Raw genomic sequence first — 17,450 nt, forward strand, 5'->3', positions numbered from 1 at the left:
CGGGCGCTTCCTCATTCTCGCGCTCGGCTCTTCAACTCGCGCTACGATTTTGCCCGAATCATCCTCCTCCTCCTCCTCCTCCTCCTCTTCTTCGTCCTCCTTTTCCTCTTCCTCCTTCTCATCATCATCATCGTCGTCGTCATAAAGCATCTCTGCGCGTGCATCTCGCGGTTGTGGAACGAAACCTTCTCCTCCGCGGCAGGTTGATCATGTACGACCGAGGGGGATGATGATTGAGGAGATGCCGAGGCAGAGAGAGAGAGAGAGAGAGAGAGAGAGAGGGGGGGAGTTAGAGAGAGAGGGGAGGGGGGTGGGGGAAGGGAGAGCGAGAGGGAGACGATCGGCGACTTCAGAGTGGGAGGAAATGGCACGCTCAGTCCGCGCCTAATCGTCGCGTAGCGCGGATTCAGTTACGTTCTCCGTATCGCTCAAGTCTCTCCGTCGCTTTTGTCCGTCGACCTGGTGCAGATCGTGCTTTATCGCGCGGCTCGTATTTTTCGCTCCGACGCTCCGACGCTCGTGTGTCGTTGGCTACGTGCTGCTGCTGCTGCTGCTGCACCGAAGGACCTTCGTCCGTCGCAAGGTACGTCGCCCCCCGGCCCCGAGATTCGACGTCGGCGTGTTTTTGCCGCTCGGCGGTATCAGCTGTGACGCTCTCGCAGAACGTGCCTGACGTTTCCTCGTCGCGTCGTAATCACCGTGAGAGCTCTCGTCCTACCTGCCGTATCTCGCGCGTGACGCTCCTTACAAAACGTTTTTCCGATCCACCTGCCTGCTTGCCTGCCTGCCTGCCTGCCTGCCTGCCTGCCTGTCTGCCTGCGGAACGAAATTGCGCGTCTCGTGCGACGCGGATTGCGACGAGAACGAAGGCTCTTCCGTTGACGAAGAGCTGAAATCGCCTTCCCTCCCTCGACGCCTCGCCCCGCCCCGCCCCGCTCTCGCCCGACTTGGCGTGGCGAATTGAATTTAGAACAACGTCGACGTGACGTACGAGCGAGACGCTGCCAATAAATCCTCCTTATGTCGCCGCAATGGCGAGATCAATTTCGATACCTATCGCCGGGCGGCGTCGCTCGCTGTATCGTAACGCGCTTACATATTTTTCACTCCGCCGTTCTTTCTTCTCTCCCTCCGTTTTCTCCTTTTCTTTTTTCCAGATAGAATCGTTCGCCAGATGGAATAAATCGCGGCGGCTACGTCGGCGTCGGCGGTTTTGCGCACGAAAATATCGTGAGTCTGTCGAAACTTTCGGACTTTCGACTCTCGATAACGCTCTGTCTGATGGGACAAAAGCGCTCGACGCTTGCGACTGCAATCGCAGGGTGAAAGAACCGCGCAGATTCGGCGGAAACTTCTCGCAGTTTTGTGGTTTCTCGAAAAAAAAAGAGAAAAAAAGAAGAATTAGACTCTCTCCAGAGTTCCACAATTTTTGCGGCAGAAATCCCTCCGGTCTCAGCGATAACAATCTCACGTGCGTAATCGCTGCCTCGCTACTTTTTTTTTTCTTAGAACAACAGGCTGATGCAGACGCCGCGCCGGCAGGAAATACCTGTAATCGCCGCCGCGCAGTACCATTAACCATTTTCTTTTTTCTCTCCGCCTGGCAATTCACTCCGGCTGGCCGGGGCTCGGCCGGGGTTGATAGATCGCGCATCATAGGGAATTAGTCCGGGGCGTGTTTTCCTACGGACGACGGATCTCCATTTGCGTTGCGTCGCGAATTGAAATTGCGGCGCGAGCGCGCGGTGAAATATGCAGCGGCTTGTTTTCGTTGCCAGAAGTCGAGTTGGAATATTTAGAAAGTGTCGAGGGACGAGTCGCCGGGTCGCCGCGCGGTCGATCGGTTAGAGTTGGTCGAACGCGCGCCGGTCGCCATCGCCGGGGCACTTTAATAATCCGCGCCGGCTCCATCCGCGCGATTTATTCGCGCGTCGACTCCTCCCGCTACTTGAGGTTGAGGTACTTCGATTGATTTGTTTTGCAGGGGGCGATCACAGGTGCTCCGCGTGATCGACCGGCGAATAATAGCGGCCTATCGTGCGAAAATGTGCCTTCGATCATTTATCTCGCTCCCTTCGCTCCCTTCGCGACGCGGCGTTGTAATCGCCGGATAATTGGTTGGCGGTCACATGTCGTTTCGCCACGCCATGGCGCGACCGGCCGAAACAATGAGCGTTTTCGGCCGGTAAATAGCCGATCGATTGGTCAAATACACGGCGACAGTCGGCGAGTTACGATGTGCGTGCTCTTCTTATTTGTAGAACGTGTATTCAGAAATAAATGGTCATATCGGATGAAGCTCGCAGCGAATTCGGGGATAGCCGCGGAATGACCTCCGCGATTAGCTCCGCGGCGCCCGCCGCGGGAGAGATAATGTTTTGACTCTAGAGCTCTGATTAATTTATCGCTGCCGCCTCAACCGCTGCTGCAATTCGGGATGCGTCTGAGAGAGGAAGAGACAGGCAGGCAGGCAGGCAGGCAGGCAGGCAAGCGGGGAGAGAGAGAGAGAGAGAGAGAGAGAGAGAGAGAGAGAGAGAGAGAGAGAGAGAGAGAGAGAGAGAGAGAGAGAGACCCGTAACTCATGCATACAGGTGAAACGTTACAACCTTCGCGACGTCTCGCTGCTCCGCGGCGCATTGTAAACGTTGATTTAATAGCGGATGCGGCGCGCACCAGTCTTGATATGCACGTGGGAAAAGACTGCTGTGTTTCTTTTCATTCGCCTTCCCCTCGTCCACTCCCGCCGCGATGAAGACTCTACGCGGCTCTAGCCGCGTTCATTTCTCGAGACGGAAAACGCCCTTGTTTTACCATAGCGAATCGCTCAGAGAGAGAGAGAGAGAGAGAGAGAGAGAGAGAGAGAGAGAGAGAAATGATTGTAATTTTATTACTCTCACGCGAAGGCTAAAATTGCTAAGCGACAGCGATCAGTCCATTAATTCTAAATCTGGCCGATTAATTTTTATAGCCAGTGATACCTTTCTGTAAGAGGCTAATTGTATGAAACATAGTTAAAAGAAAGAATATATTATTCAACTTCTTGCAATAGATTATAAATTGCATTTGACCAAATATGGGTAAAAAATTATCTTTGTTATATGTTACAACAACACACATATCTTTTTTAAAAAACGTCCCAAATATTTTGAGCATACGGTTATTTTTTCGTTCATGTTTGAAGGTGGAACGTGACGGAACAAAAGAAGCCGACATTCAAATCAACATATTCCTTTTCATATAAGAAGAAAATTAATTGACACAAGAGGAAATGTTCTTGAAATAAGAAGAAAACAGAATATCTAATAAATTTTAGATTAATGGTTCACTTTAATCGCTTTATGGAAAAAGAAATCCTTTTTCTACAAAAGGCTTCGCTTAGAATATGAGATTATGGGAAAAATCGCCTTACAAATAGAATACTTTTTTTTGGGTGAAAGCTCCGTAGCGCAGGCTGTTCTTTTCAGACGCGGTCCTCTCGTTCGAGCTCGTGTGTGAGTCTGTCAGTCTGTGGTTATTATCGTGGACACGCAACGAGTCTCGCTCTGCATCCAAGAGACACCGCTCCGCTACTGTTGCGTGCGATGAATAAGATGGAGGGCAACAAAAAGAGCGGAAATTTTACTCCTCTCGTTCCTGTTAATGTCGCTTCCGTTGAATCATGCGTCATCCTTCTCGGCTGCGAGACACACACACAGACAGAGAGAGAGAGAGAGAGAGAGAGAGAGAGAGAGAGAGAGAGAGAGAGAGAGCAGGAGAGAGAGAGCAGGAGAGAGAGAGCAGGAGAGAGAACTCTGCGCGTACGGCATGAATTACGATATTGTTAGCGGGCTCGCGCGTGCAAAATGCCCGTCGAATTAACCCGCGCCGTTGTCTCTATCATTCATGACGCGAGTGTCAATCCCACAATGGCTAAGGTCGAGCGCTACGCGCACCACCTTTCGTGGTGCGTGACGAGCCGGGCGCCGCGGGGCCGGGACGAAAATAATGCGTCGCGTTGAAAACGGCGAGTCGTGACGCAACGTGACGAAGCCGCGTCTCGCTGGGACATCGGAAAAGCGAAACGAACACGCTGTGCGTGCGACAAGATGTTCGCGCGCGCGTAAATATCGTCGGGAAATGTTAATGACACGGTGCGGTCTGCCGGACACCGGAGACGTTATCGATAATGCCACGCGGTCCTTTACTTTTCCTTTCTCCGCCTCTTCGTCGACAACCTGCCGGCGAAGAAGAAGCCGGCGGCTTCTAGAGTCGCGAGCCACTTTGGAATACAGAAGTTCCTTACGGCGAAGGAGAATATCTTCAGCGGTGAGGAGCTGGCTGTTCGATGAAAACTGACCGAGTTGCGAATCTCGCTTGGAACAGCGAGGCTGAATCGTCGCTCTTCGGTCGTGAAACAGCGCAGCTTGATTAATTAATTAAAAATTCTATCCATCGCGGGTACACTCTCGTTTGATCACTTCCTCGTTCGCGCTCCTTGGAGAGCGTCCTGGCACGAGGATGAAGGCACTTGGCACCAGCAGTCCGTCCTCACCGAGGAAGACGTGTCTCTGTCGCGCGATCAAAGTGCAGTCGTCGTTATTTCCTGCGAGAGAGAGAGAGAGAGAGAGAGAGAGAGAGAGAGAGAGAGAGAGAGAGAGAGATAGAGAGAGAGAGAGAGAGAGAGAGAGAGAGAACAAGGCGATTAACTGCACGATGTGTCAAATCGCGCAGTCGCGTGTAAAGTGAGACACGCTCCGATTCGTATTTCGGCTTGAGAATTTTCCAGCCGCTCGCGCACGGCGTTCATCAACGCCGGCAGCCTTGGCGGCCGAGTCGTCGAGGAGTCGTTGTTATCGCAGCTGTTTGATCGCAGACACCCGTGAATCGCTATTAAGAGGAGGCGGAGAGGGAGGCGGGGAGAAAGAGGAAAACGCGCTTCTGCGAATAGCCTGTCCGCGCGCGGCTATCTTTACGAGGGGAGCCTCAACGCGCGGTCCACGCCGCGCTGTTTAGATACGGGGGGATACGGGGGTGTGACGTCTCGCCTCCGGGGAACCTTAGCCGCGCGACCTTAGCAGATAACTCGGAATCATTATTATGATTACGTCAGCGTGCTACGTGCTCCGTTGGTACACTACTTAACTCCGCTCGCTCGCGCGGCGCTCGGCACGCAGTTACGCTAACAGTGCGGCGGGAAATTAAATTACGCTTCTCCGCTTACATGTATCTGGGTCATGCGACCCCGAAGTCTACGTCGTCTGATCTAGATTCTCCGGGCGTAGGTAGCGCGAGGTGCGCCATTAACGCACGCCGATGGGGTCGCTGTTGCGCGACACTTCGATCCCCGCGCGCGCGCGAATCTTTCGCCGATCTTTCAGTCTCGCGTTCTCAGCTCTCTCTCTCTCTCTCTCTCTCTCTCGACGAAGCGGCAGATTCGCAGGTTTCCCTCGGAAATGGATTAGCATATATTTAAATTACGCTCTCTGTGTGTTTCTCGCGCGCGATGCAACTTGTTCATGAATAAGTCTCTCGGTCTCCGGCATTGTTCGTTCGACGAGAAAAGGGGCACGAGAAAAAAGAGAGCGAGCGGATATGTTTATTCAGCGCGTGAGTGCTGCACGCATATGCGTGCGTGCGTGAATAGGATTTACGCGATGAATAAAGTATTATTTCGTTGTTGCCGTGCGCGCACTGATGAAACCGGACGCGAGAACGACAAAAATCTGCTTGCGTTACCAACGTCGTGCGGCAGGGAAAACAAATTATGATCGCGCGACGGGAAAAGAGAAGAGACAGAGAGAGAGGGAGGGAGGGAGAGAGAGAGAGAGAGAGAGAGAGAGAGAGAGAGAGGAGGGGGGGAGAGAGAAAAAGAGAGTGTGCGGATCGAGCATTCTTCGACTTTGTCCACGCAGGCTTTATTCCAAAATCCTGACTCACTGTTTCGGCGTACTTCAAGGCATTCGAGCCGATTTTACGCGTTACGAGCACGCGTCGAGGAGGGGGGGGATCTCTGCCCCGATTTTCGCGTCTCGTCACACGAGCAAGCGGATAGAGGTCTTGGTCTTCCGGGCGTCGCCATCCTGGCGGACGCGCGGCGAGGCCTCCTCGCTTCTCCGACGAAGCGTCTCTCGAAAAAGGCGATGATTTCATTCCGCCAGGGAGAAAGAAAAGACCTCGCCTCGCCTTCGTTCATATTCGGCGGCCGGACGAAAGCAAACATGGAATAGGTGTAGGTCGTATCTCCTGTTAGCGTCGTAGCACGCTGTTCACCGAGCGTGCCTGCGACTGGTACACGGTCGCACGCGGCTCCGTGTCCGTGTTTGCGTGTGTCGGTAAATGAGTAATAGGCACGCACGCACCCACACCCGCACGTCGCAACGCCGGTGATTCAGGCTCCCTCCGGTGTGTACGGCGCATAACTGGCACACGCGAGGCGTGAGAGAGCCGCAAGGCCAGGGCCGTACGTCTCGGTGGCCTTATCGGCGATCTATCTACCGCTATCTTTTCGCGGCCGACGTATCTCTCCTCGTTAATCGCGCCTCCTGATCTCTCGGGTCATTTGCGCTAATTGATAACCGAGCGCGGGATTGCCGAGAGAGCTGGCTGACGCCAGCTGAAGCGCGGGGCGCTATCGATCCGGACGGGGCTTCGGGTTCTGCATCCGCGCGCCGGCACGGCTCGGGTTCGATCATAAATGGAACACGGGGTGTATTTCGGAATCGACAGGGTGCGACGCGAGATTCCTCGGTCGACTCGGAACGAGGCGGAAGAGCCTATAGGTTTCTCGTGACCGCTACGCCCGAAGTGGTTAGTTTTCTCAAAAATTCTTCCTCAGGACGCGCGTGGATATCAGCTATTTCAGATCTCCTGAAACGCCCGCGCCGCAGTGATGTCCCCCGTCACTTCATTATCCGCTCTGTTGGATCGATTCGCGAGGAGCACACGCCGTTCACTCTCGAACGCTCGCGAATCCCGTTGCGATATCTCGGTTTAGAAATAATACACGATAAAACATTCGATATTAGCTCCCTCGAAGTCTTCCTCGATGCGCTTCGCTCGTCGAGCACGGGTTCACTTTGACGCAATCTAATTAATTCCCGCAGGGAAGGGAGTTTGGTACTTTCTCCATTTATCGTATTTGGTTATCCAATTGCGATGCCAATCGGGATTTTTCCATTTTCATCTCAAACATGTATATTCTATTTGGGCTACAAAGGGAAATGTTATAGAAATTCGCGCTTTTTTTTTTTCCTTTTAATACGATATCAAACGGAGAATTGCATTGTTCCGTCAAATATTGCATTCAATGGAATGAAAAACCCAAGCGATATAATTCCGATGAAACAATGAAGGCTAGAAAAAAATATCGGTGGAAATAAAAGTGGAAACCAAATTAAATCGCAATTGGATCCGCAGGGAGAAATTTGTCGTTGAGGTTAAAGTAAGTCCGTGATAGATCCCTCACGGAATATTTTTAATATTTAATATTAGTTATTATTGGCGTCCCGTGAATTTTTTTTTCTTCACAAAAATTCCTCCAACTACTTTAAACATTATATGTTGTTGATCATTTATTGCAATAATACAGATGTGTTATATCGAATTAAAGAAACTATGCCCGAATCTACTGGCCGAATTTAGCCTACCTACCTACCTACCAACGAACGGAACCGAATTGGGCCGCATGCCGGCGTGCGGTCGTGCGTCTCCGACCGCTTCGCCGATTTATTTCGCATCTTCCCGTTCCCGGTCCAATTAACCGGCCACGCCCGATCGTTGTCCGATCCCCTCGCGCGTTTCTCAAATCTCTCTCGATTCTCTCGGTCGCGATCCGCGCGCTGTTTACCGCGTGCTGCTGACCCACGACGCTCGCATCGGCGAGAGGTACGCTCGCATGAGCGTAACTTGTGCCCGGCTGTACCACTCGCCGCCGCCTTCTCGCGCGATCACGATTTAACCGTGACGCAATTCCCGCGCGCGCGTTCCCTTTACCGGCCGGCGAGGAAATCATCTTCGTGCGCTCCGCGGCACCGGCTGTTGCATTGTTAACGGTTCGCGTTCGTGAGAACGCGCGAAAACAATCCGCGCGATGTGTTCCGCCGGTCGAACGGACGGTCGTTAGTATTGTTCGGCCGGATCGAAAAAAATCACGAGCTCGCCTGGACCTCGCGCGCGCGCAAGCAGCAAAACTTGCTGTATTTTCCGCAAAGAGATGGAAGGAGAAAGAACAATAGAGTAAAGATAGAGAGAGAGAGAGAGAGAGAGAGAGAGAGACGACGAGTTTCTGCCGGCGCGGCGTTTCGCAATTTCGAGTAAACTTCAAACTGCGAAGCGTGCTCGCGGGAAATTATAGACTTTTGGCGGCGCGGCGGTCGCGAGGGTTTAACAGCGTCGTATATGCAAAAGCGATTTGCGGCATGCGGCGCTTCCGCATGCTTTTTTACGCCAATTAACGTTGTTCCGCGAAATTACAACGGCGTATTCGCATTCCCGCGTTATTATGCAGCGCGGCCATGGTGTGCGCAACGGTGGGACGCCGCGTTATTAAAAGTCGCGAGGCGGAGGAGGCGCGGAGGAGGAGGCGTCGCGGCTCTCGCCGTTGATTTACAGCTCGGCTACGTACAACGGCGCTGTGCAATGCGTAGTTGCGACGTTGCGTCGGATTTGCCGGATCATCATATCGCCGACGGAATTATTATTGCTTCTATACACGGTATTCTATCCCCGAGCGACGACGTTGCTCGAAACGGCGCTGCATCGCGAGGAATTCTATCGACGAAGCTGCGATTCGCACGCGCGCGCGCCACTCCGACGAGAGTCGTCGTCCTTAATTGCTCTCGATTCGACATTTATCGGCGAGTTGTGCCACCCGCTATGTATGAAAGCCCTCCGTCAACGCGCGTCAACGCAGTACGCAGTACGCGATCTGGCACGTCGGTGACGTAAGGACGTGCGTGTGGCACGATAGCGCTCATTCCTTTTCATTACGTCAAATTGTATCCCACCAACGTGGACATTAGTTAGTTAGTTAGTGGTCAGGCGAATTGCCGTCGCGGGGGAATAAGCCGGTTGAAAGGAAACTTCAACCGATGCGTATCTCCCGTATCTCTCTCGTGCTTTTTATTCAGACGCGTGACGCGCGCTACACTCGCTGATCTGCTTTAGCCCCCATTAAAGGGCCTAATTATTTCGCAAATGTTTTCAATTAAAGCCTGTCGGCCTGTTGCTCTCGGGAAGCCGCGAATTGGTGCCAGCAGTGTTATTTCTAGTGGGGTCGTCGGTGTAGGTGGGAATTAGCCGCGGGAAATGTGTTAATAATAAAATTACGCGCATTAAACGCACGCATACATATATGGACAGGGTGTCCAGGATCTTTTGGAAACAAAAGTTATGCAGATTAATTATGCGGATCAAACTGAGAAGAAAAGTCAAGTTTGCATTTTGCAAAAATCGCAATAGATTATTAATGAATGATGACATCGCATCTACATGCTGGCTCTTTTAATAGATAACTTGAAAATTTGCAAATAAATTTTCAAATTATCAATTGAGAAAAGCTTCTGGATCTGGTCGCTTTCAATCGTTAATAACTTAATAAATATTACGCGGTTTTTGCAAAATGGCACATGACTTTTCTTCTCAGTTTCATCTCAGTTTAATCTTTACAATTTTTCCTTCTCAACTGATTTCTTATTATTTATTATTATACACACTTGTATATGTATATGTACAATTTTTCATTTAGAAATTATATTATTCAACAAACGAGACGCTGCGCGCGCGAGAGCGCTGATGGGTTAACGGACGCGCTCGCGAAATAATTCAATTGCACTCTCGCTCTCGCTTTTTTATCAGTTTTTCTTCCTTGGAGTGAGAAATTAATTCAGCCGTTACAACCCGTGAATCCTCCCCCCTCCGCGCGCGACGCGTAATTCGCGTGAGATCGCGCGTAATGACCGGCGCTGACTATAACAGGTTAACAGGCTCGAATTTGCCGAAGTTTGCTTATGTAACGAGAGTAACGGCGGAGAACACGTGCATGCGACACGCGTGTCCGCGTTCCGCTGCGCCCACGCGAAACCTCCGGAATACTCCGACCGGGAGATTCGCGAGATTATTTATAAGACGAGGACTTTTCGCGCGAGGCTTCGCGAGCGCCGACCTTCGCCGGAAATGGCATTGCCGCCGATGTCTCACGAATTCGAGATCGTCTCTGTTTTACGATCTTCCTGTTTACGTGCGTATTCATCCTGGAGGAGGAGGCGACAGCGAGATTCTCATCGAGAGCTTCGCTCTGATCCTGACTATTTTCTCCCGCGTTCTAACTCCCGAGCAGTTACATTTCCTCTGAATAATTTATCATAATATCGACCCTTTCCAGCCGCTCGCGCTCGCGTATGTTCGCGTCGGTGTCTGAAAATGTGTCTGAAGTTTAAATCACGCCGAGATAATTTTCCACTTTTGCATGTGCATATTTTATGCAGGCCGCGCGCGGAGCGAGCGACAGATTCTTCGATCGAGAGAGGTATTCGACGTATTTCGTCTCGCGCGTTAAACCCGAGCCGCGTTTTCCTAGAATAATAATTTCATCACAATGTGAACCGGACCTTCCTGCTTCTCGTGACGTTGAATAACGAAGATGCTCGATTATTTCCCGCCCAGAACTAATTCGCGGCCGTCGCCGGCGCTCAGCAGCACACCTCATTACCGCACTTCCGCGACGACGACGACGACGACGACGACGACGGGGGAAGAGGCGCCGAAGAGGCGAGAGAGAGAGAGAGAGAGAGAGAGAGAGGACGTTTCATTCATTCAGCCGTCACTCCGATCGAAAAACTCCAGGCTCGCTGAGCAAGTCAATGCGGCCGAGCCGATAATTCCAGCAAGCTCTCGGAGGCTGCTGCTGCATCCGGCTGCTCGCGCGGCGACGAGTATATATCATGAAGGAAGTACAGGAGCAACAGCAGCCGGAGTCAATGGAGTCTAACGAATCGGTTTCCGGCTCGAACGAGTACGCCTACCGACCACTCACCACCAAGCACAGAAGAGCCGGAAGCACCGGGACAACGGGCGACGAGGAATACACCACGGACGAGGATGAGCTCTACACGGACGAGGCCGACTGCTCGATCGGCGCCAGTCTGCACCCGCCTCATCCCATCCTCAAGTCCGACCTCGCGAGGGCGGCCACGGATCTCTTCGGCTACGTCACTAAGCGCGACGACGAGGACGAGGAGCCGACTAGTCTGTTCGACGAGGACGACAACAACAAGTTCCTGGGTGACAGGTGAGCGTCCGAGATGGAATTTCTAGAAACGAGAGAGAGAGAGAGAGAGAGAGTCGAATTGCGCGGGTGTCGAATCGCCGCATGCTTCATCCTCATCGAAAATCAAATCCGGCGTCAAGGGCCCGGCGACTTGGTTACTGCAAGTAAATCGATATGCCAGTTGAAGTTTTGCCTGCCGCGAATTCAAACAATGTAATACGACGATAGTTTGTGATCGCAGGAGAGAAAGTTCCATTCAAACGAATTCTCAAAAAGTTGATCAAGTTGACACTAACGTCCGATGAAGTCTAACATTGCTTCTTCTTTTTTCGGAGTTTCCGTTTCAATCGCACTGATGATCGGTGTCACTGAAGAGAAGGTCATTTACAATGGTCAAAATTTTGGTCCCGCAACTCGCTAATTGTACTTACTTGTACATTGTTTTTCATTCGCACCCGACACCTGCAATTCGGTTCTCATCGTTCTTGTATTTCCGTATTTTGTTTTTGGTTTGCAATCTTGAGGATTTTAACCACATTTACGTGAGTTTCTGCAAATTCGTTTCGCGCGTTTATTTCAGAGAAGATCGAGATAGAAAAATTGCGCCGTGTATTATTTAAATGTTCAATCGATTTACGGTGCTATTACGCGTTATTAATCATCCGTTCCAGTCATCTTCTAGTTTTTGGGATATTTTGCTGTCGCTTTTTGTACACTCTATGTATTAATCTCGTTCGTTTTGTCAATCTCGTTCGATGAAGATGATTGATCGATTAGCCCGACAATCTGCGTGCTTCAGTTCCAGTTCGAGCAAAGCTACTCCCCTGTTCACGTACAACGAGAAGCTGCAGGGAGTTCTGTCGAGACATCGAAGCCTATCGGACGAGAAGAAGCCCTGCGATAAGTTGAAATCTCCCGAGCCGGAAGTTCTCAAGTCTCAGACTCAACGCACGAGACCCCTGGATCTCCGGTTGAGCGAAGCTGACTCGGCGGATAAAGCGAGAGACGAGAATGTCGATGCCGGCTCGACGAAGAGGGACAATTCCCGCGAGTCCTCCAGGAGGTCTTCCCTGTCCAAAGACACGCAGGTAAGACGCGGGTTATCCGCGTAATTGCCGGCCGGTCGCGAGGCTTCGCGTAAATCCACGGGAGAAATATTTGCGGAAATTCCGACTTTCAGCCGGAAGGAGGAGCGTTGCCGAAGCAGCAGGAGCTGCTGTGCTTACCTAAGAAGATCAACAGTCCACCGTCGCCTACCGCTCTGCAATGGGGTAGGGCAGTGGCCGAGGTGAAGGAGCACGCTGTGGCGAAGCTGCAGGAGGAGCTCAAGAGGGCTCACGAGGAGCTGAAGCTGAAGGACGAGGAAGTGGCCAGACTGTCGCGTATCAGGCAGGACGTGGAGGCCGAGCTCGAGGAACTCACTGCCAGCCTCTTCCAGGTTGGCACTCCCATCTTCTCCTCTTCTCGGGGATAAGAATAGAGAATATCAATAACATTTATCTGATATAAATAGAATGCATGCAGCATCAAGGTTAACTATAAAAAGCCGCGAGCCTTTTCGCTTCTTTAGATCTTCATTTACAAAATAAAAATTTATTTGGATAAATAAATTTTTTTTAATGTAAAAATTACTTTAAATATAATACTTTTTAAATATAAAAATTTCATAAAAATTTATTTATTTAAGTAAATTTAAATAAATTTTAAATTTGAATTAATATTAAATTAATATTAGAATTTATTTAAATAAATTTTTATGGAATTATTTAACGAAAACGAAAACGAAAACGAAAACGAAAACGAGAAACTGCGCATCGAGGCTCTCTTACGCAATCAGTAAGAGAGTTTGAGGGGACTGTTGAAATAAAAAATAATATAAATAAAAAATAATGGACCAACATGGATAAAAGAGAGAAAGTAGGAAAGAGGGGCAGATCACGCAGTGCGCGTATGACACGACGACTTGTTTTGTAGGAGGCACACAACATGGTGCGAGAGGCTAACGTGCGCCAGGCAACGGCGGAGCGTCTCCTGGAGGAGAGTCGCATGAAATCGGAGGTGCTCGCGGCCGAAGTGGCTGCTCTAAAGACTCTGGTGCTAACGTCCACGCCGTCGAGGCCGAATCCTCACCTGCACCCTCAGATCGACACGAAGGGTCGCGCTGGTAACGGAGAGGAGAGCCAACAGGGGCTTTTCGCGAAGAAGCATCGCAGGTACCGACCGAATTCCCTTGCCTTTCGTCGCGACGTAATCATCGCGAGTGAACTACGCGAGTGCGCGCGAGAGAGCTCGCTTCGACTAATTAGCCCGATCATTATTTATCAGAGACGTATCCTTATTTACTGCCGCGAGGCATTTGCAAAATGCAAACGAATAGAGCACGCTCAAGGACGATTTGCAATTCCGATGTAGATCGCCGTCGCACTTCAACTTGAAGTACGGCCGGGAGAATTCGCCGCCGGACTCGCCAGTGAAAGAACAAAGGCCGCCGTTACCGACGGATCGAGAGGTGCTCGAGAGGGACTGGAAGCGGGACCGCGAGAAGGAGAGAGAGCGGGAGTGCAAGGACTTCGGCCTGGAGGTCGACCCGCGGGTGCACACGGAGTTTCTCAGGTGGAAGGCGAACCCGTGCGTCGACAAGAGCGATCTCTTCGTCGCGAGGGTATTCAGGGAGGACATCGACCTCTGCCTGGATTTCCCTAACAAAGAATTGGGCGCCAAGGTCAGGCAGGCCGTCTTGGACGGCATAATCTTCATCGAGGCGGTCAGCGACAAGACGAAGCTCGCTTTCCCCAAGTACGTAGCCGAGCCCAAGTATGCAGCGCTCGCTGCATTGTAAATATTCATCCCGCGAAACGAGATTAGTGATTAGTGATTACCGTGCCGTGAATGAACGAGCTGCGCGACCGACCGCGCGACTCTCGCTCGCGATAAAGTAACGGCGGCACTCTGTGCTTTTTCAGGAAATGCGCGCTACTCGAGGCACCGCGGCAGTGTCATTACCGTATGCGACTCGGTGATCAGGAGAACCAGTGGTTCTGCATCTCGCAGATCTGTCGCAACCGGGTGAGTTGTCACCGACAATTGACAATCGATTGACGATCGATTGACGAAACTTACCTCGGTGTTGTGTGACGAAGAGGGTCCCGTTCCGTGAGAAACCGTGTGTGTCTTTTTGCAGATCATAGCGGTGTGTGATTTCCTTAATTACCTGAGATACGTGGAGCGCGGCCTCGTCAAGAGCTCAGGTAAGTCTCGGAGAAGTGAGTATATGTGAAATGGGGGTTAATTTATTATGAAAGAAATATCGAGTCGATCGATTGTCTCGACTCGATATTTCTCGGTTGAGCATACTTGGTTAAAAGAGGAATTCAGAATAATTAATTTCCAACATGTGCGCTCGTGTGTATGACTGCGTGACATGTTGTAATGTTTTAACAATTGCAACATTCAATTGCATCTATAAACATGGCACTACGAGATAATCGATTCTTCGCCGTTTGTTATTTTTGGAGAGAAAGAGGCGGGGTAGTGTTGAAAATACAAGTGCCTCTCTGATCTGCCGCGAGCGAAAGCGAGTAAACAACGTTTGAATTTTCGACGACGACGACGACGACGACGACGGTCGATTGCACGAATTTTTTATCTCTCCCTGTTGTTGATTTCCGATTTACTTCAATCGCGTCCTCTAAAACATAACGATTCCCACTCGAACCCCGCAATTTACCGTTGCAGTTCATGACATTTACTGGGAGATCACGCGGCTGAGGAAGGAAATGGTCTTCGCGCGCTTGGGCCTGGCATTGTCGTCCTGAGGTTCGCGTAGGCGGGATGTCATCTAGTCTCGAGTCTCGAGCGCAATTCAAGCAAGGAATTTACTGCATCAGGATATATAATCGGTCGGTGGGTGGATTGCGCAGAAAGACGACACAGTTTAGCGACCGTCTCGTCTATTCTCGGCCGGCGAGAAAAGTGAAGGTGCAATAAAACCTGCTGCAATTTCCCGGATTATCCGTAGGATCTCTCTCTCTCTCTCTCTCTCTCTCTCTCTCTCTAATTCTGCAAAGTCGTCCTGACAACGATGCTTCCGAGAGATTTGCGCGACATTTCTGGGAGAAGCCGCCTTGTTACTCGCGACTGTAAGATATATGAATAATTTACTCGTGCAATTTTCCTCTCCAGTAACGAATGTTGTAACGAACGCTGCGCAGGAGAGATAACGGATCGATTCTCGCCGCAACGCCGAGAGTCGGTCCCGACTTTCCTGCGAGCGAGCGGGAGGACATCGCCCGGGATTGTATTCGGTGACCGAGCCTCAGCGAGAAACGTTATTCTCAGCGCGCGAGCGCGCGCGAATTCTCACAAAAAGATTCGATACCCGTGGCACGGCGGTGCGCTTTCCTCGGGTTTCAACGAACCCCGCGAACAAATGAAGGCGACGACGAACGCCGAACACGAGGCTGTGAATGCGCAAATCAGGCATTATCGACACGGTTCTCCTGACATGACAGATGTAACATAACAAAAGAGATTTTTGAGATATTGCAAACGCGTTCTCGACGGCAGGAGACACCTTTCGAGCCGCGCACGAATCATCGAACTGCTGTTAAGCATCGTAAGCTGTTAAGCTTACGCGTATTTACGAACAAATTCAAGCTCTAAACTCGTTGACTCGTTTGTTCTCACGAGGTAGCTAACGTTTAATGATCATTAACTAAATATTATGGTACGAAGTCACAATTTATCTGTATTCGCGGAGTTTGGTACCAACACGGGAGAATTGAACGCTCGCAATTCATTTGTTTCCGAAAACAGTGCGTCCCCGCACGGATTGTACGTTCGATTGTTGTACTAATTTATCGTCGCTCACGCTGTCCTCCTCCGTTTCGTGCGACTTTATCGCAAACGTTTTCACGTCAATCGTCAACGGCTTCCGATGAATGTCGATCGACGATTGTGTAATTGTAAGTTCCCGCAAACCTCAAGCGTGTCTGTACGGAATTCCGCGGGGTCGTAAAACTGTCATCTAGACACTGTAGTCTCGACACTTATTGTTGGATCATGACTACTACATATACTGCGCTAATATTATCGCTCTTAGGGAAGAGTCCCGTTTGTGTGGACCATACGAATCTCAAAATTCCTGATAGTGTAAATAGATTCGGGACACCTCTGTCATGTCCTATGCCATTGTTCTATGCGTCTGTCACGTTGCGTCCGGTTGTATCCGGACATATTTGTTTGAATTCTAGATTATATATATATATATATATAAATATAAATATATACATATTATTCTGGCATGTTGAAAACATCCTAGCGTGAGGAAATTGCGTTGACAGGTCAATTAAAATTGACGCTCATGCCAGTCGTGTATTTTACGGTTGTACATACGAGAATATATATTTTGTTTATTGCGAAAGTACTCCACCGAGACTCTTTCTCGGCAAATCCTGAATTATGATTCGCTGATCGATTCTTTCGAGACGACAGGTGAGTCTCCGCGAGACGAGCTCTCCGGAGACGAGTGATTATTTCGGCGCCACGGCGTCGGTCAGAACGGCGATTTTCTTTCACGCTGGTACGATCTTCGCATGAGAATCTCTCGAATCCGTTGTCTTCCATTATTTATCGCGACAGCTTGACGTGAGAGCGGAGGGAACAGAGCGGATTTACGGATTAAAACGATTAGTTCGTTATTCCGAGTGGCGCTAAAGCGTGCAATTTTTGTGGTTAGCGACGAGCGAGCGAGGAGCATCCCCACGAAGACTGCGGGACGTAATAAGAAGACTTTCTGTAAGCATTTCTTGTGAATAGAGGCAATGTGTTGATTGTGTACATCAAGTGTAAATAGAATCTTCTAATATTACTCTTGAGACAGGAACTTGTATTAAAGAAAAAAAAAAAACATGAAATAAAAATTATCGCCATTGTACAAACACAGCGATTGATTGTTGTGTTGTTGTGTCGTCGCGAGTAACAATCAGTTTGTATTAATTAATTTCAGAATCACAATGTTTGCGCAGTACGCAATGATTGTTGCGAGCTGTTTATGCGACGTGTACTTCCAAATAATTTCGGATGTCGGAGTCGGATACAAAAAGCGAGTGCAAACTCTGGCAGAGGAAATGCGGACAGATCGCCGCGTATGTCAACTCGCCGTTTCGGAGATGTTGAATACCATTTTTGTTTTATTATATATTTA

The 17,450-nt window shown here is 50.2% G+C and overlaps 1 protein-coding gene across 3 annotated transcripts in view; it reads left to right on the top strand.

The window, feature by feature from the left end:
- The window catches only part of LOC105182363 (guanine nucleotide exchange factor for Rab-3A), a 39,691-nt gene extending 22,247 nt beyond the window's left edge, over positions 1–17,444 (top strand). The window contains exons 1-9 of one of the 3 annotated variants that reach the window (XM_011139725.3): positions 358–583; positions 10,642–11,266; positions 12,045–12,333; positions 12,426–12,683; positions 13,220–13,458; positions 13,658–14,041; positions 14,209–14,311; positions 14,427–14,493; positions 14,981–17,444. In XM_011139725.3, coding sequence (XP_011138027.1) covers positions 10,920–11,266; positions 12,045–12,333; positions 12,426–12,683; positions 13,220–13,458; positions 13,658–14,041; positions 14,209–14,311; positions 14,427–14,493; positions 14,981–15,060 — 1,767 coding nt within the window. In that variant the 5' untranslated portion in view covers positions 358–583; positions 10,642–10,919 and the 3' untranslated portion in view covers positions 15,061–17,444. Of the gene's footprint in view, positions 1–357; positions 584–1,246; positions 1,472–10,641; positions 11,267–12,044; positions 12,334–12,425; positions 12,684–13,219; positions 13,459–13,657; positions 14,042–14,208; positions 14,312–14,426; positions 14,494–14,980 lie in introns of those variants that run through there. The other 2 variants (XM_011139727.3, XM_011139726.3) reach the window with 2 other exon arrangements.
- Positions 17,445–17,450: the final 6 nt, after the last annotated feature.

Source organism: Harpegnathos saltator, unplaced genomic scaffold, assembly GCF_003227715.2.
Source record: "Harpegnathos saltator strain DR-91 unplaced genomic scaffold, Hsal_v8.6 scaffold104, whole genome shotgun sequence".
Classification (NCBI taxonomy): Eukaryota; Metazoa; Arthropoda; class Insecta; order Hymenoptera; family Formicidae; genus Harpegnathos; species Harpegnathos saltator.